The sequence below is a fragment of the Ylistrum balloti genome, unplaced genomic scaffold, assembly GCF_031769215.1.
Source record: "Ylistrum balloti isolate Yb309-2 unplaced genomic scaffold, AGI_CSIRO_Ybal_v1 Utg370398, whole genome shotgun sequence".
Taxonomy (NCBI): Eukaryota; Metazoa; Mollusca; class Bivalvia; order Pectinida; family Pectinidae; genus Ylistrum; species Ylistrum balloti.
This window is the reverse complement of record NW_026782274.1, coordinates 57,927-81,372: the sequence shown is the minus strand read 5'-3', so window position 1 is coordinate 81,372 and position 23,446 is coordinate 57,927. Positions and strand designations below refer to the sequence as shown.

General features: G+C 35.8%; 2 protein-coding genes across 3 annotated transcripts; both read left to right on the top strand.

Annotated features, from left to right (window-relative positions):
* The first annotated feature begins 257 nt into the window (after window positions 1-257).
* LOC132554396 (uncharacterized) lies at window positions 258-4,081 on the top strand. Its single transcript, XM_060218703.1, has 2 exons — window positions 258-322; window positions 1,447-4,081. Exons 1-2 carry the CDS (start codon window positions 258-260, stop codon window positions 4,079-4,081), a joined length of 2,700 nt encoding a protein of 899 aa, XP_060074686.1.
* Window positions 4,082-7,179: 3,098 nt separating this feature from the next.
* LOC132554391 (phytanoyl-CoA dioxygenase domain-containing protein 1 homolog) lies at window positions 7,180-21,875 on the top strand. Of its 2 annotated transcripts, XM_060218698.1 has the most exons (10): window positions 7,180-7,278; window positions 9,303-9,453; window positions 10,824-10,941; window positions 11,776-11,876; window positions 12,322-12,463; window positions 13,129-13,223; window positions 13,503-13,608; window positions 13,899-13,983; window positions 14,618-14,813; window positions 16,385-21,875. In XM_060218698.1, exons 2-10 carry the CDS (start codon window positions 9,316-9,318, stop codon window positions 16,505-16,507), a joined length of 1,104 nt encoding a protein of 367 aa, XP_060074681.1. In that variant the 5' UTR covers window positions 7,180-7,278; window positions 9,303-9,315; the 3' UTR covers window positions 16,508-21,875. The 2 variants fall into 2 exon arrangements, with proteins under 2 accessions (XP_060074681.1, XP_060074682.1); XM_060218699.1 differs by lacking the exons at window positions 7,180-7,278; window positions 9,303-9,453 and adding an exon at window positions 9,587-9,595.
* Window positions 21,876-23,446: the final 1,571 nt, after the last annotated feature.

The following is a 23,446-nucleotide window of genomic DNA, read 5'->3' as shown; positions in this document are numbered from 1 at the left end:
GAGGTTAAACACGGGACGTGTTTCGTACGTCAGGTATATAGTTTCCTAGGCACGCGAACCGTTATATGATGGCAGTGTAAATATGTACGGGTACGTACGCAGTGCGCTTGGATTATTCAGGTTAGTGATAAAGAAAGTCTATTATTAGACGTTTATTGCACCACTCGTTGTAAACTTGTGTATATATAGTGTGTAATCTCGTGTCGGTTTTAGTGAGTGGCTCTGTCTGTCCTTATTCTGACGTCGGACAGACTATCATGGTGTACAAGATTGACAAACGCCGGGTATACTCCGGGAACACGCTCAGGGCGTCTAATTCAAGGTAAGAATCCCCGAAGTTACACAGGTACAGGTGAACATTTTACAATAACACTGATCTTTTATTTGTGATTTGGCTTTACCTGTATCTTTTTATATCCGTGTACATAGTTTACCACTACATAGCTAGTTTATTTATTGATTAACCATAACAAATAGTTTATCAATGTAAATACGTCTCCTTTTTCTAAAGCACACATTAATTAATCAGACAAAATTATATTTCGCCGCCTATGTTTATTATTTTTATATGAACCCGCTATACTATTTTGTACTGGAGCGTTGACGCTATGTTATTTTGTACTGGTGTGTTGAAGCTATGATATTTTGTACTGGTGAGTTGACGCTATGATATTTTGTATTCGTGTGTTGACGCTATGATATTTTGTACTGGTGAGTTGACGCTATGATATTTTGTATTCGTGTGTTGACGCTATGTTATTTTGTACTGGTGAGTTGATGCTATGATATTTTGTATTCGTGTGTTGAAGCTATGATATTTTGTACTGGTGAGTTGACGCTATGATATTTTGTATTCGTGTGTTGACGCTATGATATTTTGTATTCGTGTGTTGACGCTATGATATTTTGTACTCGTGTGTTGGCATTTTGATATTTTGTACTCGTGTGCTGGCATTTTGATATTTTGTACTCGTGTGCTGGCATTTTGATATTTTGTACTGGTGAGTTGACGCTATGATATTTTGTACTCGTGTGTTGGCATTTTGATATTTTGTACTCTTGTGTTGACGCTATGTTATTTTGTACTGGTGAGTTGACGCTATGATATTTTGTATTCGTGTGTTGAAGCTATGATATTTTGTACTGGTGAGTTGACGCTATGATATTTTGTACTGGTGAGTTGACGCTATGATATTTTGTATTCGTGTGTTGACGCTATGATATTTTGTACTCGTGTGTTGGCATTTTGATATTTTGTACTCGTGTGCTGGCATTTTGATATTTTGTACTCGTGTGTTGACGCTATATTTTGTTCTCGTATGCTGGCATTATGATAATTTGTACTCATGTGTTTTGTCACCAGGTTAAACACTATGGTCTATTGCTTCCATATGTTGAATGTGAAATTAATGTTTGTACTTAAAAGTTTTCCTTGTTTCACTTTAGGTATAATCGTCAGTATAGACGACATTCATGCCTGGTACGACACTCACAGAACGTTACCAAGGTTACCGGTATCTTTAAAGAACTTGGACTAGACAGGGACGGTGTTGTGTATTCTTTTAATAAAAAAGGGAGATGGCTGTTACCACAGGTCCTTAAACATGAAATCCTCACGGATAGCAAAGAACTCGGCGACGTCAAAGTGGAGTTAATCGAGTCCCATAAACTAAAGAAGCAAGGGACATGCACGGGATTCCTGTCTAACAAAGGGTTCGTTCGAAGGGTAATGCCAAAGAAAACATACTTCAATGTCGCAAGTTTACAAGGCCCAAAAACGGAAGAAGCCACTTCTAGTACAACACCTCATTTGAAAATGAATGTTTTGTATCCATGTCCGGCGACAAGTTCCATAGCCCACAATCCCAAGTACATCCGGTATGAAGATTTGCCTACTGATGACTTGGAGCAAGACGACGTTGACAGACCACAACAAAGTAATCCAATTAAAAGCAAATCAAGGAAACAAAGAAAGAAAATTGGAACAAGACAATGGGTCGACAACTATTTGGATGAATTAGAACAGGAAGAAAACGATGATGATGATGATGATGACGAATTCGACTCAAACGAAAACATCCGTGATCTTCCCCTTTCAGTATCTGTCGAAGATATCTTGATTCATTCCAGCAGGATGCAAGACATATTATCTGGAGGAGCAAAGGTGCCAAAATATCAAGTGACCAGACGAGAAACAAAAGACAGAATCGTATACATGAATAGAGAAGAAGAAGTGAAGGTAAAAGAGATCGAGATAAAGAAGGCGGATGTGAAGTCAGGGGAAGAAACGATATGTTCGATGGAATATGTCCGCGTTAATATCCCTACTAATGAGGTTGCTGTAGAAACACTTAAACAAACATTTGGTGACGCCTACAGTGAGTGCTGTTGCTCACCAAGAAAATTTGTCATCGACATCACCAAAAAAGTACAGAATACTGTCCTTAAGTCGAAAGCTTTTCGTGATGTCGATATATTTAGTTTGGACCTTTCCTCAGCTTTGATATTTGTCTACGATATATATGGTAGTTTAGATAACACCGATGAAGATATGTTTAAAATTTGTCTCAATATGATGACAAGGAAATCATCCACCAGAATCAACACCTTTCCGGAAGGCAGTGTCTGTAGTGTAGAGGATATTGTCAACAAAGCTGTATCCTATATAGAAACCATCCCGCGTGATGAATTTGTACACAAAGATTCGCTGCTGCCATATACAAGACAGGCTCACACAGAATTTGAGATACTAGCGGAAAGCAGAGGAACAAAAGTCCAGTCGATCAATCCAATTCACCATCGTATAACGGTAAAAGATCTTCTTCAGAGCTCAAATTCAGATCAAAATGAGTCTCTGACTGCACAGGACTTCGAGTTGCTTCCTCCAGACACTTGCTCCATTTGCTGTGAAGATATTGAGGAGAGTTCGGCCACTGCTCTTCAGATTTGTGGACACTGGTTCTGTGACCGATGCTGGGCTGACCATCTGCTCTCGGTAACGAATAGTGGATCAGGGCAAATTACATGCCCAGAATACAAGTGCCGATCTGTTGTTGATTATAATATTTTACTTACCACATCAAACATAAAAATCGTGCAAAAGGCTTTTCAACGAAGATTGACAACGGACGTTGAAATTGAACCTGACTCAAAATGGTGCCCAAACAAGCATTGCGGACGTTCCATCAAATGTGAGAGGAATCTTGTAGGGAAACAGGCCACTTTCACCTGTTCGTGTGGAACCAGTGCTTGCTTTGACTGTTTGAAGCCGGCACATTGGCCATTAGCATGTGATGACTTTGCCTCTTATTCCAGTGCACTTCGAAAATTTGGCGATGACGTAGAACCAAGTGAAGATTACATCCGTTTCGCTCAGGGAAAGGAATGCCCGAGATGCAAACAGTTCTTGGAAAAAAATGGCGGTTGTTTTTACATGACATGCGTCTGTGGCTGTAATTTCTGCTGGGGTTGTGGTAAAGACTTCCGGAACCACGTTTACGTGAAAAAATGCATGCAAGTAGGAGTAAAAGGACAAGGCGACTTATATAGAACCAAAAAGAGGGAACTTCGTGTAACTGAAAATTCTCCTAATGAACATACGGGATATAAAAAGGCAGTGGATTATCGAAACCTTCGTCATTCAGAAAATGTCAAAATCATGTCGTCTGCTGTACACAAGATGTCGACTTCACTAGGAATGCTCCATCGACGTCTTGGTAACCGCGTTGGTGGGGAATTAGTGGACTTTACAACGTCAAAACTGACTGACAAAATGGCAGTGGCGGACAAGATAAAGCCGTTTCTGAACAGCATGATAGGAGTTTATTTGGAAATAAGTCACATCTGCGAAGTGTCTACAGTATACCTCAATACATCGGACAATCTAGACAGTATGAGTAGATCGTCAAGACATGCGGTAGTCCGGACAAGAGATCGTCTGGAAATTATCGGCAGCGAAATATCACACGTGTTCCAGTCTTCTAACAAACAAAACATGAAGGAAAATATTTCCCATCTCTGGACTCTTCGATTCCAATGTAAAAAGGCAGTTGACACTCTGGTTAAGCTGTTGAAATGCTGACTGATTTCCTAACTGTGTTGTCCCATTCCGGACACTCGTGTGAACCTTATACAGCATGAAACGTTATTCATTATTGAATAAATTTAATCTAAATATTTACCTCTTTATATCTAAAATATTCTTTTTCTAGCCACGCGCTGAATATCATAATTGTTTTGTAGATTTACATGAACGTCTCTTTAAAACTGCTACCCGAACTGAATTCATGAAATATACTACAACAGAAGTTTTCTAAACTGACAATGTAACATTACCAAATCAAAGCAAAAGTAAGTAACATTGTTTTAATGTGAACTTAGAACACTGGAGAACTATTCTTTAAACATTGGTCGACATGTTGACATATCATGTTCTCTTAAATATCTAGCTAACTCTACTGTTAAATTCATGCAAGAGCATGGATTCCGTCGTTCGTCCGGCGGTCCATGTATCATTCCCATCTTTAAAATGCCGTTTGCTGGAGAATTCCAGCGTGAATTTGGTCTAGGGTTAGAATTATACGGGGCAACAGGGATATTTTGAGAGCATTACATTTACTTTACATCGTATGATGTATGGTTCAAAGAGACAGGTCCCAACATGGGAAATTCGTTGTCATATTAATGTTAAACGAAAGGATTTCTAGTGATAACCGATATAATATAAATATATAGTGAATGATACTGGCCATCCAGGCCTCCTGTATTTATTTAACAAAGTTGATCTTTTGTCCATGTGAGGTTATACAAAGAATTCTTTTGTTACTGTTACTTTTTATTGTCATGTGCGAAATGTCATTTTCATACGTTACTAAATAAAATATGAGAAGTAGAGAAATTGCTTTAATATCGTTCATTTTTAGGGGGCGAAGGAAGGGAATCCAAATTTGTTTAAATGGTGAGTTTCGTTCCATTGGGGCCCGGTAGACAGGGCCTAAAATGGGAAATAGGGCTAATGTTTAACATCCTCTTCTTCTTCTGTTGGAATGACGGGATTTTATACCAATTTGGTTAGGTTCATCATTTAGGAGAAGAGAATCAATTATGTATACATGTAGGGTCTTTGTCCCAGGGAGATTTCAGGGGTGGAGGGGAGGAGGCAGGGACCATTGGGAGATATATAGTCTGTTCTAAAAATCCTTCTGTATGAGTAAAAGAGGGTAAAGGGGGCTCGGTTTTATATAAACGATGGATTTGACTCTCTTGGGGGCAGAGGGAAGGGATCCGGTATGAAATCGCTTTTAAATCGTTCAAAACATTGGAAGGGGGGGGGGGGTTCGGAAAAAAATTGTGTAAACTGTGGGTCTCGGTTCCCTGGGACCCGAGGGACAGAGCCTAAGATGAGAAATAGAGCGAATTCATTGACATCATTCTTCTGTAAAATTTCTTTCTTCCGTAAGAATGATTGTATATTGCCCTGATTTTCCCCAAAAGTATCCTTGGGGAATGAGGTTTAATTTTGCATAAATGGAGGTTCCGTGGCTACCATGGGGTCTGAGAGGAGTCACTCAATCAGTGATATATAACCATTTTTTTTTCTATAGAAAAAGACGTTTTTGTTCAGATTTGGGTTGAGAGGATTCAATTCTCAATGAATGGTGGGCGTGACCTCTTAAGGACAGACGGACGGAGGAGACTATTAGGTGAAATAGAGGAAACATCCCTGGGGAAATGAGAATCAGATTTGTATATATGGGGACTAGAAGAATGGACCCAAATATGGGGAAAATGGCAAGTTTTAGAATAAAAACCTTCTAATGTAGGAATGACAGAATTTAACCCAAATTTTGTCTGGCGTATCCTTGGGGAAAGTTGGTTTCAAATAAATGGTGGGTTTGGTGACAGAACAGGGCGTAATACCAAAAGCTTTATAATCTATTTCTGTGCGAATAATTGCTTTTAATATAAATTTGGTCTGAGCATCCTTGGGTAAAGATTACTCAGTTATGTATAAACATTGTGTATGACCACCTTGGGGGCAAAGGGGCGCGCCTCCAATAGGGAAAAAAGAGAAATCGCTTTACATATTAGAATGATAAGGAACTTACCAAAGCATCCTTGGGAAACCAATTTTGCAGAGGGTCAAAGTGACAGGACCCAATATTCTGGGGAAAACCCCTTCTTTCTCTGAAGGAATGACGTTTTCCCAGAAGCATCCTTTGGGAGAGCGGAACTAAGTGGGCCGGAGGGGCTGGGTCCAATGGAAATTTACATCTTATATAATTATTTAAAATCTTTCTTTTTTTCCCCATAAGAATAATTGTATTTTTATTTTCACAAATTTGGTAAAATGTTAGTTCTTATGTTGTTTTTGATTGTCTCATAAATGTGCCTATGAACTTCTCAAAACAAATATCTATGAAAGGAAAACAAATGTTGCACTTAAATGAAGTTGGATTGAATTACAGTTAACCTACCTACATTATTTTTATTCCATGGTTGTGCTAAAACAATAAAATTCAGTGTAAACGCTTCGTAACCGCTGTACAATTATTTAGAGTACACCTCGAGAGGACGTTAAACCTGTAACTGATAAGATTAATCAATAAAATCAACTTCATATATTGGCGTGGTGTTTTTACTGGTCTTACCAAAATGAGATGTTTGCTTATTTAATGAAAAATATATATATCAATAAAATCTTCGACAACCGTCTGTACTCTGTATTATATTTTTGAATGGATCACATTTATAAATGTACATTAGTTTCCCTTTCAGAGTTGTAGAGATTGCAGTCCTGTATATATCTATAGGTCCGTAACAATTGTAACAAGTGTTGATAAAGCAACGTATCCAGAATATGCAATCCGTCTAAATGATATTCAATTATAAGGATTTTCAATTATATAAACTTGATTGTGGGTAAAATGCAATGGAATCATTCCAATTGGATATATCCAAATCATTTGTATCACCGCTATCGTTTTCGGTGGAAAAAATCTTATTTTTAAGTATCAAAAGTGTTGTTTTTTTAATAGATTATTATGACTTGCGCAAGTCTAGTTTACACTACGTCAGGCCTATCTAACGATAAAATATTTTTGGATACTACTATGTGTCAATTCTGAGACATCCTATAACCGGCTTGTTTTGACGTCAGTGCGCATGCCTGCGTTACCCCATAACACTATACTCGAACTTAAGCTGTTGCGGTTAGGGTTGACGCCAGCCGTAGTTGTCGGTGCTGCATAGCCTGAAGGACTGTATTTTTGACCATCCGTAAGTGACACACTGAACATCGAAGCTCTTTAAGACTGTCAAAGTTACTATTGCGAAGTAGTTGACCAGCTGACACTAGCCCTAGCCCCATTTATAGACTACGCAGCATTCACAAAATAGCGGAGAGAAAATGTGATCTATTTATATCTATAAAGTCGAAATGGACTTAGCTAAGAAATACTCTAGACGTTTGTATTGATATAAAAGCTGTTGATAGCATATTCATTTTTTGTAAACATATATCCATTTACGATCTAGATCTTTGCCGAACCGAAGTCGAAAAAAACTTGAAAACATTGCGGGAAGAGGTCGGGTTTTAATATTGATTAACAAGTACAAGTTACGTTCTTTTGTAAGACTACACAGTGAGCCCTCCAATGACCACACTCTTAAAGCATATATCAAACCTCTCACTACGGAAAAGTGAGGGTAAAAAGTCGCCTCATACTCCACATACCTCGCAATTGTTTTTTTTAAAAGTATTGGTAATAAATCACTTGCTTCCACAGTCAACTGCACACCTTTAATACCTGTTCATGGTTAATCATGATTACCTGGCCATAAAAAGGGCTGTACATGCGGGCAGCTTTGGTAACAGGTGTGTATCTGTAAGAAAAGGGGAGATAATGATGATTATTACATAATTAATACAGATGGTGAAAATGAACTTCTGCTACACTCATTTTACATTTATAACATTGCCATCATAGGTTTCATAATTTTTCACGTATTTTACACAGTTGACAGGATATGTTTTCAAGTATTTCTTTATTCATTACAAATTAATAAACTATACTTCAATAGTTCTAATAACATTGATAGAGGCCTCTGATTGGCTGATTTGTTACCTGACATCATCGGTCAGCTGCACAAGGTGTAATCCTTACATTGTTTCTTGTAATTGAAATAAATTAAATTTGTTAAAGTCAATGCTTTGTAAATGCCTCTAATCAGAGCCTTTAAAAACTGCTGCAAGCTCTAAACTATCTCAGCATTTCTGAGATATCTGAGCTATTCCTGAATTGAAACAATTAATCATTTCTGCAATTTTGACATTGAATAATTGGCTCCGATTCACCTTTCCCCTCTCATTAAAAATCAATTCTTTGATCTTTCCCATGATATGGTTGTATTGTAAATATTGCATGATCTGCGATGGCACTTTGTGGTGTTTCTTGTGTACATGCTTTCTTTTCCATTGTTACTATGTATTTTGATGTTCCTCGAGATGTATTCTGATCCTTGCTTAGAGTGCAGTGACAGTTTTAAGATGGTGGAGGGTTGTTACATGGGTATGGTGACCATTTCTTTCGTAAATTGCCCGTAACACTCCTTTGATGTTTGAGGTATTGTGGCTATGGCGTTTGATTTTCTTTCTCTGCTGTTTTTCTGCTTCTAAACATCAAATACTATTTAAACAAAACAGGCCCATCACGCCTCTTGTATTGCTTGTAGAATTGCTGTGTTTTCAATTTAGTGATGAAACAGTTTCACTGTCATAATTGAAAATTAAAAAATTTTTCAATTATCGATTGTAATCTGTTTTCTAAATTAAGTACAGAATTGCATTTTGTAGAAAATGAATTTGTATTGTCAGGTGTGCCATCCATTATTTTGAGTAATCTGCATTTTGTTAATTTGCGGCCGTATTTCCTTACTTTTTAATATTGAACACTAATAACAATTTAACGACTACTGCCTGGTTAGGTTAGATTATGAAATATGAAAGTTCCAAGTTCCATGTTGTAAAGTCAAAATTTTACGAATACTCTTGAACTGTTTACAAATTGGTTTTTCAAAATCATCATCAATTCTTGTTTTTTTTTCTGTTGATTTTTTTTTGTTCAAGTTTTTTAGGCTAATTTTTAGTTGTGTTTGATTGATCACCGACCCACCACTGTTTCATTTATATATAGAAATCTTATAGAATCGCATAGATAATGCAGAAAGTAGATGCAGGAAATGTGTTCTGAAAATAAATCATATCATGAATTAAAAGCAAAATTTTATTTCAAATAAAACAGAGAACACATCAACATGACTACGCAAAGGTATCCAGGAGACACAGATGAGGCCCATCCTGAGAAGTTTAATCTAGAGGCAATGCCTTCACAGGCAAAAGAGAAGAAGCCTGGACAACTTCCAGAGGACATGATTAAGCAGTTTTTTACTGAGGTAAGATCAATGTCCCTTCCAGATGACATGGCCAGGCATTTCCTTACTAAGGTCGGACCAAGGTCCCTTCCAGAAGACATGGCCAGACAGTCCTTAACGAAGGTCAGACCAAGGGGACTTGATCAGGCAGTTTTTTACTGAGGTAAGATCAAGGTCCCTTCCAGAGGACATCGCCAGGCAGTTCCTTACTTAGGTCAGACTTCAGTCCTTCCAAATGACATGTCCAGATAGTTCCTTACTAAGGTCAGACCAAGGTTCCTTTCAGAGTACATGGCTAGGCAGTTCTTTTTTAAGGACAGACCAAGGGAATTTGATCAGGCAGTTCCATACTAAGGTCAGACCAAGGGGCCAGGCAGTTCCTTACTAAGGTCAGACTTCAGTCCTTCCAGAGGACATGGTCAGGCAGTTCCTTACTAAGGTCAGACTTCAGTCCTTCCAGAGGACATGGTCAGGCAGTTCCTTACTAAGGTCAGACTTCAGTCCTTCCAGAGGACATGGTCAGACAGTTCCTTACTAAGGTCAGAACAAAAGGACATGGTCAGGCAGTTCCTTACTAAGGTCAGACTTCAGTCCTTCCAGAGGGCATGTCCAGGCAGTTCCTTACTAAAGTCAGACTTCAGTCCTTCCAGAGGACATGGTCAGACAGTTCCTTACTAAGGTCAGAACAAAAGGACTTGGTCAGGCAGTTCCTTACTAAGGTCAGACTTCAGTCCTTCCAGAGGACATGGTCAGGCAGTTCCTTACTAAGGTCAGACTTCAGTCCTTCCAGAGGACATGGTCAGACAGTTCCTTACTAAGGTCAGAACAAAAGGACATGTTCAGGCAGTTCCTTACTAAGGTCAGACCAAGGTTCCTTTTAGAAGACATCTTAAGGCAGTTCTTGACCGTCAGTTCAAAGCCTCTGCTTAATGACATGATCAGGCAGTTTTTAACCAAGTTTTGTTCAAGGGTTCTGCCAGAGGACAAGATCAGATGCTTTTTACAGAGGCCTGAACAAGGTCTTACTTAGAAGACATGATCAGGCAGTTCTTTATTATGATCAAACCAACTTCCCTTCCAGGGGACAGAATTAGATTTACTGAGGTAGGACAAAGGTCTCTTCCATATGTTATTGGCAATGCTGACAGAACCGTTGATTGATAGATATTAGCGCATGATCTGGTACAAATGTCACTGAAATCAAAGTTAGATTGTTAGTAATTCTTCATTGTTTAAAAACTAAAAGTTGTAGTTCAAAATACATTACAGGTAAATTTTAACATTTCTAATAAACATGTCTTCACTTTCATAAAACAGCTTCTTTGGAAAGAAGAATCCAATATGAGCTCATAATGATATATATTTAGAAATCACATGCTTTCTTTTTACAGGGCTTTGTAGTGGTGGAGGATTTCTTCAAACCAGAGGAGTTGGAGCCATGTAAAGATGCCATCCGACGACTTGTTGATGAAATGGCTCTCAAGTTGTATAATGCAGGCAAAATCAAGAGTAAGGGTTCAAGATACTCTTTTTACTAAAGACAGATAATCATGGACAGATACGGTAGTGGGAAAGGTGCAAAATCAAGAGTAAGGGTTCAAGATACTCTTTTTACTATAGACAGATAATCATGGACAGACATGGTAGGGGTAAAGGTGCAAAAAGGGATGTGTTCACAAAGTTAGTATAGTTTAATCCTTGTAATGAAATTAGGATGGATAAGCCAGAATCATGTTGTTTTCACCTCATAATTACAAAGGATTAAAGGTCATAGTAAGGTCTTGAGCTCTGATATATTGGAAGCAGTTGAGTAGTGCATTGCATCCTTTGGTTGGTCAGTTGCAGAATTATTGCCTGTATGAATCCTGTTCGGTGCATATTTATGAAATTCATTGGATAATTGTCGCAAAATATTTTCAAAAGTTCAGAAAAATGAACAATAGAAATAAGATTTTGCAAAGTTAGCTTTCATTCTATAGATTTTAAACTTTTGAAATGAAAGTTATGAAAAATTAACCAACCATTATCAAAAGTAACAAATTAACATGATATGATATCTTTGTGTTCCACTTACACTAGTTAGCGGTGTGTGCCATGTAGTTGCCCTAATTAGAGTTCATGTATTTTAAGTACATGTAGTACTTCATACATAATTTTAATTGGTTGATATGTTTGTAACTAATAATTTAGTGGCAGTTTGGGTTTACTAAACTTCACATGATGTTGAATTTTTTTTTATGACTGTTTTTTTTTCAAATTTCACTTTAAAATTATTTTTAAAAATTTCAAGTGACTGTTTATTTGTGTAAGTACTTGCAAAATGGCTTCCCTTGTTTATTTCAGAACTTTACAATGAACATGGTTTTTTTGAGAGGCTGAGCATTATTGAGAAGGAGTTTCCAGGAGCGAACATTATACTCCACAAGCTAGGATCCATGCCTTTGGTGAGAGAAGAATTTCAGAAACCTTAAATCTAAATCAGTGATCCCTGATTTTAAAGCAGTGATTATCTGTCTACAGCTGATATTTTTATCCCTGTCAAATGTTATATCTATATCAGTTGGGTTATTAAGATATTACTGAAGTCCGTTCATACTTTGTCTAACTGCCTGTGTAGTCAATGGGTGTAGACAGCTAACTTGCTGGTAAAGACATGTGGAAGCATGGAAGTTGGTATCAAAAACCCACTCTTACAAGAAAGTTTCTCTCCTCTTAGGTCTTTTGTCCACAGAATCTTCTCTTTTAAAAGGAATTGAAAAACACAAAGTACCAGTTGGTTACATGAACATCAGTAAAACAGTATAAGAATGATGTTTCATTTTCTAAAGGTTAAGATGTTACAGCAGTACCAAGCTTTGTCCCTGACAGGTTTGTCATTGATATTTACAGGAAATCCAACAACTGTGGTCCAATGAGAGACTGCTGAATGTTATAGAACAGCTGATTGGTCCGGACATCATCGGACATCCAGTGTGGAACCTCCGCACAAAGACACCTCAGAATGAAGCCACCACAGTACCATGGCATCAAGGTTAGAGGGATCAAAAATTAGAAACAAGTTTAACTTGAGAACATTTGTTAATGGAGGTCAAGTGTGAAAGTTTGGTGGGTTTACAGTTAAATACCTGGCACCACTTGTATAAAACATCTCAGCTTGAGATTTCCTCAAGTCGAGATTTTCCTCAGCTGATATCTCCTCAAAAAGGCTTGTATAAAATTTTCTCAAGGAACAAGAGGAAGTCATCGGCTAGGATGTCCTGAAATTCCTTGAGGAATTTTCATACAAGATATTTTCAAGGAGATATTAGCTGAGGAAAATTTGGGCTTGAGGAAATCTCAAGTTGAGATGTTTTATACAAGTGGGGCCTGGTAGGTTGTTTTTTATGGACTAGATTATGCTGGGCTCTAAAGAACTGTTGTAATGGAAATATTTTGAATGTAAAAGTTTGTTACTGCTATTTCTTGGAAAGTACCCTTTGGTTCCAAGTTTTGATTGGTAGTTTCGTGCACTATCTCGTTCACACATACAAAGATCTGTGATGTGTAGTTGTAAAACCAACTGATCGTGTACACATACAAAGATCTGTGATGTGTACATTGTAAAACCAACTGATCGTGTACACATACAAAGATCTGCGATGTGTAGATTGTAAAACAAACTGATCATGTATATGTGACTGTTTTTTTTGACTACAGATGTTGGTTACCTTGACAACAGTTCCTACACTGTACTGCAGCCCACTGCCTGGATTCCCTTGCTGGACACAAACGAAAACAATGGTTGTATGCAGGTACCAGCCCTGTCTTTAATCGTTACTTAGTTTTTGAATTGTTTTGATGTATTTAAATTATGCTTCATATTCAAACTTATTTATTTTTTATAATCATTCTTTTCACTCATTGAGTTTTGTAACGGATTTGTCAAAAGTAGTATTTACTATAATCACAAATGATTTAGAAATATATGATTTTTCAACCAAAGAATTCTACAAAGTAAATCATCATATTTAATATTTGAATGATGGAGTTTAACAACAATTGCATTTATTGTGTTATGATTCTGTTTGTAGATTGCAAGCCAAGGCCACAAGACTGGTAAGATAGCCACTCACCAATGTTGCCACGGTGGCACTTGGTATGTGATGCTTGAAGAGGAGGAAATGAAGAAAAAGTTAGGTTAGTTTGCCTTATTAGGCAGTGTTCATTTAATGTCAGTCTATTAGACTCTCCATAACTCTATGTATTTGTTTGAAACTTGCATAAAATTGATTTCATGCAAAGGGAGATAAGCCTATGTTAAGTAAAATTTTCAAGATGATATTACAATGCATGCACCTGATGAGGGTAAGGGGTAACATCATTACATTTGTACATGTATTTATGGGCCTATAAGCATGTTGTTTTTATCATTCTGTTTTGTTTTTGTCTGATCATAAGTGTAGCAAATCTTTATGTTTTGTCCCCAGACATAGATGTTGATACCGACATAGAGGTCTGCCCTATTCCATATGGAGGGATGCTTCTCTTCAACAATATCATTCCACACAGAAGGTAAGGTGACTCATCTGTGGTTTTTTTCCTCCATTTTACAGCTGAATACAAATTGACTTTCTAAAAGAGTGCTACTTTCCCTAAAAGAAATTTTGTTTTAAATTCAGATTAATTCCTATGTATCTAAATCTCACTTAAAGTCAGAGTACGAAGGCAACCGGGAAATGGTCAAGAGCTCACTGGCGAGAACATTAATCTAAAGTTTTCATTCATCAAACCAAAGCAAAGCTCATGTTTCCCATTACTAAACTTTCAGCAGACAGAGACATGATAAAGGCCTTACAACTAGACTTTCAGAAGTCAATGGTGCTAAATCTGTACTCTGATATAAAAGTTATGTAATTTGTTCTGATGATGTCTGGTTATTAATGAATACTATTTGATCAGGTATGTGTATAAGTGATATCTCATGGAAACCTTGTCTTCACAGGGTGTCATATTTTACAGGTATTTTACTTAGTAGTATTTCATTTCACCCTGAATATAGCAAGAATAAAAGCAACTACATATATATGGTATAAAATTGGTCTACTTAAAAAATGGGAACTTGTTTTGTCTTAAGAATGAATATTTGAATTAAATCTGGTGGATACAGTTTTATATAAATTCTAGATTTTTCAAACGTCTGTTTCAGCCTTCCAAACATGTCCAAACAGATCAGATGGAGTTTTGATTTAAGATGGCAAAGACCTTCGGAGCCTGTTGGATTTTATGGTATCAAGGAAGGAATACTAATGAGGTCCTCCAAAGACCCAAATATGAAGATTAATTGGGAGGAGTTTAATGCCTCAAACAGACATTTAAAGGCTCAGAAAGCTGTCACTGGTCAGGTTAGTATTGATTTGGCAAAGTTTGATTGCTAGTGTGACAGAAACAGGACGCCCTTTCTTAAAAAAGTCTCTCCAGCTGAGATCAAGAATCATCCTCTACTGTTGTGGCAGTGTTCTTGAGCAAGAAATTAACATTAATTGTTTTGTTGATAATATGTGACCGGCCTATGGTGTTCAGTGAGATAGCCACAAGTTATGACCAGGAGATCCTGCCTCAAAATGACTTAGACTGTCACCCTGACTGTTGACAGGATGATCAATGCTAATAAACCCAGCAAATAATACTGTCTAAAGTGTTTCCTGTAACTCTAGGTCAGATAGTTAATCGGTCTAAATTGATTTCTACTGAATGAAATATATCTCATATGTGTAAATATTTACCTACTTATACATGTATCTGAAGATTTCTCACTACTGTGACACTCTATACTTGGATAGTGATCTGTAATGGGAAATACTTATGTACCAGTCACAGAGGAAATTATATTTATTGATTTGCAGAAGGGAAAAATAAATCACTAACCTTGCAGTGTAGACCCTCACGTTTTCAATTCTATGGCCGAAGAATTTATTTGTTTATCAGACAAAAGCTTTGCCAAGTCCTGAATGACTTTTAACAATCATTATCCTCTCCCAGTTTGTGAAATTGTAAATAAAGGAAATTACAGTGTCTGTACCTGGTATATTACACCGTTATGTATCACTGCAATCACAATGTTTGTACCTGGTGTAATATACTGTTGTGTATCACTGCAATCACAGTATCTGTACCTGGTATAATATACCATTGTGTATCACTGCAATCACAATGTTTGTACCTGGTGTAATATACTGTTGTGTATCACTGCAATCACAGTGTCTGTACCTGGTGTAATATACCATTGTGTATCACTGCAATCACAGTATCTGTACCTGGTGTAATATACCATTGTGTATCACTGCAATCACAGTGTCTGTACCTGGTGTAATATACCATTGTGTATCACTGCAATCACAGTGTCTGTACCTGGTATAATATACCATTTTGTATCACTGCAATCACAGTATCTGTACCTGGTATAATATACCATTGTGTATCACTGCAATCACAATGTCTGTACCTGGTATAATATACCATTGTGTATCACTGCAGTCACAGTGTCTGTACCTGGTATAATATACCATTGTGTATCACTGCAATCACAGTGTCTGTACCTGGTATAATATACCATTGTGTATCATTGCAATCACAGTGTCTGTACCTGGTATAATATACCATTGTGTATCACTGCAATCACAGTGTCTGTACCTGGTATAATATACCATTGTGTATCACTGCAATCACAATGTCTGTACCTGGTATAATATACCATTGTGTATCACTGCAATCACAGTGTCTGTACCTGGTATAATATACCGTTGTGTATCACTGCAATCACAGTGTCTGTACCTGGTGTATGAAACCCTTCTGTATCACTGCATTATAAATACAATCTAATACTCGCCGATGCTGTGTGAGTACAAACTATCTACCATACTGTGTGTATTAGTTGTATAAGTTTATGTAAATGCCATATATTGTGTATTTACAGGAGGGTGATGAATTCGACGTTACCATACAGGGACCTTGGATGAAAAAGTGGGAAATTGTACATGTCAATCATCATGTGAATGCACATCGTAAACAAGAAGCCGAGTTAGAAGACAAGGCATAGGTCAAACTGATGTTCTGGTAGGGATGAAATAGGGGCGGGGTGAGTGTGTAACATACTCAGATTTGTTCCAAATGATTTTAGATATTTTGAGGCATATTGATAGGAGTTTTTGTTGTATTGAAAAATTTTAAAAGTAGCATGCTATGAAAATTTTATTGAGGAAGTAAAAGTGATGCTTCTGGTATGTTGATTCACTTTTAATTCATGCCATTCCTAAAGACAACAAACAGACTGGTTCACAAATGTGATACAAGATTTTCACTTTCAAAACCAATGGTTCTCATAAGTCTTTTACTTTCTTCACAACTGACAAAGATAGTTAAATAGCATAGATGGTAAAAATTGATAATTGTTCATTAAATTACAACTACAAATATATCATGGAGATCTCCTGATACGTACATAGTGGTCAAAGGTATTGTTTGAAGTTGACATCAGAAAAACAGACAAATGCAGTAGTCAGTTTACAACCAGCACAGAGACTTAAGCCATTATTTGAAATATCAAAAAGAAAAATTTATGTACATGAAAGGAATTTTAACCAAACCTCTGTATAAATAATTTCAAAATTGGTTTCTCTTTGGAATTAGATATGAAAACAGATATAACGCCAGTGGGTATGTGAATTATTTCCGGTGGATTTATGTGACTTCTTAATTTGTGTACTTTACAATACTTAAATTGTTGGGTTGTCAGTATTCAGAAGTTGGTTGTAAAAAAAAAAATTCTCGAAGTCAGATGAAGGAAAGAAGTGTTAGAATATGCTGTAAAAACATATGTATTATTTGTCACAGTCAAGAAAGAGAATAATAAAGAATGTGAGAATAAATATGTGATAAAAATGAAATGTGAAACAGAAAGTTTAAAATTCTGTAGTAAAATGGCATTACTTGGTATCAGTTTTTCTGACTTTGTTGGGTCCTTAACTTGACAGATCCTTTGCCTGAAGCAATGTTTAGATGCTCTGCATGTGCCATCCTTACTTCAAAGAGTATTTTTACGACATTTGTGTTGAAGATTCACTATACATATATGTTACATCTGTTAACACATTTTTACTTCCTTGTGATATCACTGAATATGTAACTGTCAGTAGAAGGATGATTTGAAATCGACACACAATTTAAGATCAGCCATCCAACAAAGCCCTTTAAATCCAGATAAAAATGAAGAACTCTTTTCATGAATTCCTAGATTAATTAACTTTGCTGTCAATGGACTTTCATTTCTATATGAAGTTAATGATGTACCAAATTTTGCTTACAGTGGAATTTTCTTTGAAAAATGATTTCAGACCAGAATTAGAGGATTTGCCAGTTTCTAGATCAAAACGTTACCTTTTCATCAGCATATTGAATTAATGTTAGAGTTCTTGTCAGGTAGCAGTTTATTGATTACAAGTCAAATTAATTTATTAAAATACAAAATACGTACCCACCAAACTAATGAAAATTTGCAATTTTATAAATCTTAATAAAACTTATTAAAATTTGGTTTGTTATCTGGTATTGTTGTGATTTTAAGATTTCAGTGTCTTAACCAATTTTTTAATTTGATTTAATTGAATCTTACTACCATTCTTTGATATACCCAGACTATGCAAATTCATACGATACATAATGTCGAAAGATATATTTTATATTTCTGTTGGTATTTTGGTATTCTTCTACACAATCTTACAAGTTCTCAGGAAATCAATGGCTTGATATGTACAACATTTTAAGCCCAGACATCCTGGTTCATGACTTTCCATGATACATGTACCAGGATGGAGATTTTGTTTTGTGTTAATGGTGGTATACACAAATGTACATACACATTTACTGAAAATAAACTTGTCAATTCATTTGGACAAATTTTATTATCAATATTCATGATAAAGGTTTTTTTTTCAAATTTATTAAGTTTTTGATGTTCATTAAAAATTTGATTTAATTTAAACAATATTGACCATGTACCTCTTTGTGGATAAACAAATATTTGTAATAAGTTTGAATGATGGTTTCTAAGCAACATCCCAGACACAAACTTATTTTACTCTGCCAGTGTCCTTTTTTAAGCATAATGACTTAAGTCTGGGGTTATGTTATTAACTTGCTATATACTGGTAGTACTAGCATATGATTTCTGTAATGTGCAATATATATAGGAGTATTATGGGTACTTTTCTTATAGTTCACATTGATTATGACTCAATTCATGACCTTATGCAGCAAAATGATAATTTTTTAGCAGTCGTGATGTGTATAGTGGTTTAACTTCTCGGGTCTAGTATTTCACAGTTCCAGTTTTTTTCATGAGGAATAAATTTTGTGTTTGTCTACATACTGGTGTCCTTGTATACAGGCATATAACAGAGATTTCATTACATTTTGATTCTCTGCTGTTTCCTTGGTATTTAATATTGCGTGATCTTCGATGATTGTGGATATAAAAAAATTTAAATCTGCCGCGAATATTAACATCTATACATCACTTATTCATTTTGTGTAATAATATTACTCGGAAATAATTGTTTTATGTAACCAGTTATACTTGTTAGTCTTGCATAATCATAGTAATTGATTTACATAATTGTATATGTCAAATGGGTAATTTTGATTTGGCTCCTTTGAGAAAGAAGCGTAATGGTTCTTTATTGTTCATATTGAACTTATGTCAAAGTCTGCCTTCAATATACTGAAGAGAATAACACATACTTAATTTGATAAAGAGTATGTTTGTGTGATATGTGATTTTTTAGTATTTTGTAGATGAACCACTCTCTGCAGTGTTCAAGGGGAGACTATTCCAGTTTCTATTTGTTCTAGGAGAGTGGGGGTTTTGTTGGTGAGATTGAGGGCTACAGGATGAACCGTGATAGCATGAAGTCTGTGTGTTTCTTGACTGACACTTCTGTCTGTTTTGGGATGGCAACTGGGCTGTTTATGATCTTGTACATTAACACAAAGCATGTGTCAGTTGTACGGTCTGAAAGTTTCTCTAGTTTAAATTTGTCTGGTATGTCACTGACATTTGAGGCGTGTCTGTGTTTGTTAATGACAAAGCATGCTGCCTTTCATTATATTTTTTCTCTTTAGTTAATATTGTCTGAAAAATATGATTTCCAGACACCAGAAAAGAGGCCAGTGGCAGAGTTTAAGCATTCTGACATATCACTAATGTAGAATAGAAACAAAACAGAACAGAGTTTTAAGGTAATTTTGACAACACAGGAAATGTGCTGAAGATAAACATGCTGTTCGCAAGTCAGTGGGCACTTCACTAGTGTTGGAAATACCCTGAGGTTTCATCTTAATGTCCTCCACAGTGGAATAGGATGACTTGCTATTCTTTATTACTATTCACTTTTTAAATCTTGTGCAGTGGTCTTGTCTGGTTCTGAAAAGACTGATAGAAAGTGTTTGATAAGTATGTTGTCTTCCTCACCTGGATCAGTGCTTAACTTGCCTTCCTGTTTGAGCCATGAAAGCTGCTGTAGTTCTTTAGAGTTAGGATGACAATTTTCCTCAGTTTTATTTACATTATTCTTTATTTGGATTTTTTAACATAATGTATTTTTAATATTGATTATGTTATGTATATATTTTATATGTATAATACCTGAGAATTGGAGTATATTGCTAGATATATCAAACATTGTGTATGTACACTTCCTGAAAATTGGAGTATGTAGATATCACAACATTTTGTATTCATACCTGCTGAAAATTGGAGTTTGTACATATCAGAACATTTTGTATGCATACTTACTCAAAATTTAAGTATGTAGGTTTCTGAACATGTTGAATGCATACTTACATAAAAATTGAGTTTGTAGATATCAGAACATTTTGTATGCATACTTACAGAAAATAGGTGAATGTAGATATCGGTATATATTGGTGATTCAACTTTTTCATTTTAATTGTTTATTCAATAAGAAAGGAAAATAATAAGGAAATGAAAAGTCTATTAAATATGAAATTTTCTATTTTACAACAACATTACAAAACAAATTGTTTCAACTTATATAAATCACTCTTGTTGGCTGGGACGTAAGCATAAGTGGGATCTGCCTGTGGGAGAAATTGTAGTAGCCGGGGAAAGCCCACGTGGTCTGGCAGGTGACCTCTTTAACTTTTAATTGTGTTTTTGTAAATAAATTTAACTCTAATAGTTTAGATGAAAGGTGAGTATGTTACGACTGAAACATCAGGGTTAAGGGGCTATATCAGGGTTAAGGGGCTATGAGAAGTTCATAGCCCCTGGCTAATCAAAACACAGACATTTTTGTGTTAAGCATGAAACAGCACATTGGTTTTTAAGTACAAATAAAGTACATGAATGTTTGATTTACATTGTAAACTTCATTTCTTCTCAAGGAAAAATAATTGTAATATGTCTGATTACTGCTATTTTGTAGAAATAATTCATTTATAGATTGAACTGAAGAATATGTCGCATGAAGATTATGTAAACTGCCATGACGGAAAGATTATAATGCCACCTTAATGGTTTATATCACAGCATTATGTATAGAAGATCATGCAGAGAGTCAATTTGATTTGACAGAAATTAGACTTTGTGATTAATACATATCCTTCCTTACCTTTTGCCCCTTTGATTTTGGGACTGATCAAAGAAAGAAAAAGAAAAATAGCAGCCCTTGTTTATTTCAACTATGAAAGTTTGTTAACACTGTGTTTAGTAAGTACTGAAGGGGTCATTTTTAGACTTTATCTGTAGGTCGATTTCATGACTGATCGAGAAAAATACAGTCGACCATCATAGTCATATAGTTAGAGTAATATTGTGAGAAGAAGCAGAAAAGATCCAGCTTTAAAGGACAAATAAAGGTCAAACAATGGTGGATGACATGATCCCTCTTAGATTTCGTTTATTCTGTCATTTGCAAATCCTATATAAATTTAATACAGTAATTTTTGTTTCAAATTTTTCCCTCTGTCATTGTTAATCTATTTTTGATAAAGCTTTAAGTTCGGAAGTTAGTTTGTAGAAAATGTCCTTTTATTTGATAATATATCTTTTTGTTCAGTTCATAGAAATATCTCATTTCTTGCAAAACATCACTATAACTACCAAAAACTCTTTTTGTACATCTGACTTTTTCTAATATCTGCAATGATATTACTTGATAAAAATGCCATATGTATTCAGTGCACTTTATAAAGTTTAGACAATTCTACTGAAATCTGGAGATTTTGTCAGTTTTATTACAACTCCTCAGCTAATGTCTCGAAACATTCCAGATTTCAGCAGTTCATTATTGCCTGTATGTTGTGTATCATGTTCATTTACACATTTTTAAATATTATATGTATTTGTTTGCTTTTTCCATAGAAAGAAATAAAATTGTTAATGATCAGTGTTGTGTTGTCATGGAGTTTGAAGTCTCAAATATCATTCAAAATCGGAATGTATATATATAAATATAAACCTTAGTTTTTTTAATTGGTATGTATTGCAAATAACATTCTTCTCATAAGATCCTGTATTTTCATTGCTCTACAGGGAACTCACCGTCGTTCTGATCAGCCTCTATAGACACAAGAAGGGAACTTCCTGAACATTGGCTTGATTGTTCTATAGAAGGAATTTTTCGCATTCAAAAAAGTCGCAAAACAATTCACTCATTGGTCGGTAAATGTTCGGGACTGTTTCTCACTGGTTCGGACGAAGTGGTAGACGATAATATTATTCATAACTTGTAGATATTTTTAGCATTGCCTTCTTGGTACTGGCTGTCTAAAACTTTTCGCCCAACATTCAGATACTCTATACATTTCAAGCAGAAACCTTAGATAACGACTTTTATAGAAGGCACTAAGAAATTAAGCTAATACTTAATAATAATAAAAAGTAGACAGAAAGAAAAATACAACAGTGTTGATATAAAGGTAGAAAACTTCTATATTCCGTGTACAATTTAATGGTAATTTCATGTTGTATACACCTGGTTGCATATGTAATGTTGGGAAAGTCGATCTGCAATTTCTTTGTCATTTTGAAAGATTTTAACCCCTGAATACATTGTTTCATTTTCATTCGATTCTAATTTTAAAAAAGAAATCAAAATAGTGATACCGGGATATCTTTTTACGATGGATGTTCATCAGTATTGAATCCTGCCATAACTATTACTACTTTCCGTTTCCTTGCATTCAGGATTCTTCTTGTCATCCTTTTATCCATTACTAGTAAAGGTAACAATATGATTAACTACTGCCTCTGCATTTGTCATAGTACCAACCATACGCCGTCCATTCTCGGCGGCACCCATCGACCACTGACACCTCTATCTGGAACGTAAACAACACAAACAAAATCCCAGTCCATAATATAGCATAATACAAATATATGATGTATAGTGGACTGGGTTTTTGCTTGTGCTGTTTACGTTCCAGATACAGGTGCCTGTACATTAGCTGTCAAGCTTATTACCCCACCATCATCAGATGTTATCACTCTTTCTTGAGAAGTACAGGATGGATCTTTCTGAAATTTCAAATGTAGGCTCCCCTTCGTCCCTAGTAGTGCCCGTTGTGTATGTTTTTCTTGAGCCCTAGTTGTGCCTGTTTGATTTCGGTACTGGTCAGAAAAAAACAAAATGAGCCACAAGCGGCCATTTTGTATTTTGACTTCGAAAGATTGTTATCATTATTTATTGAGAAGTACTCTATAGATCTTTCTCAAATTTCATGTATATGCTCGTTTAGGTCCCCTAGTGCTTGTTTGAGTTTGGGAATGATCACAGGCAACCATCTTGGATTTTGCCTGGTAAAGCTTGTTATTGCTGTTTCTTAAGAAGTACTGAATAAAGGTCTCTCAACTTTCATATGTATGTCTCCTTTATTCTCTCCTTGTGCTCGTTTGATTTTGGGACTGATTAAAAGAAACAAAATGGCTTCCAGACGGCCATTTGGGATTTGGCAGGTA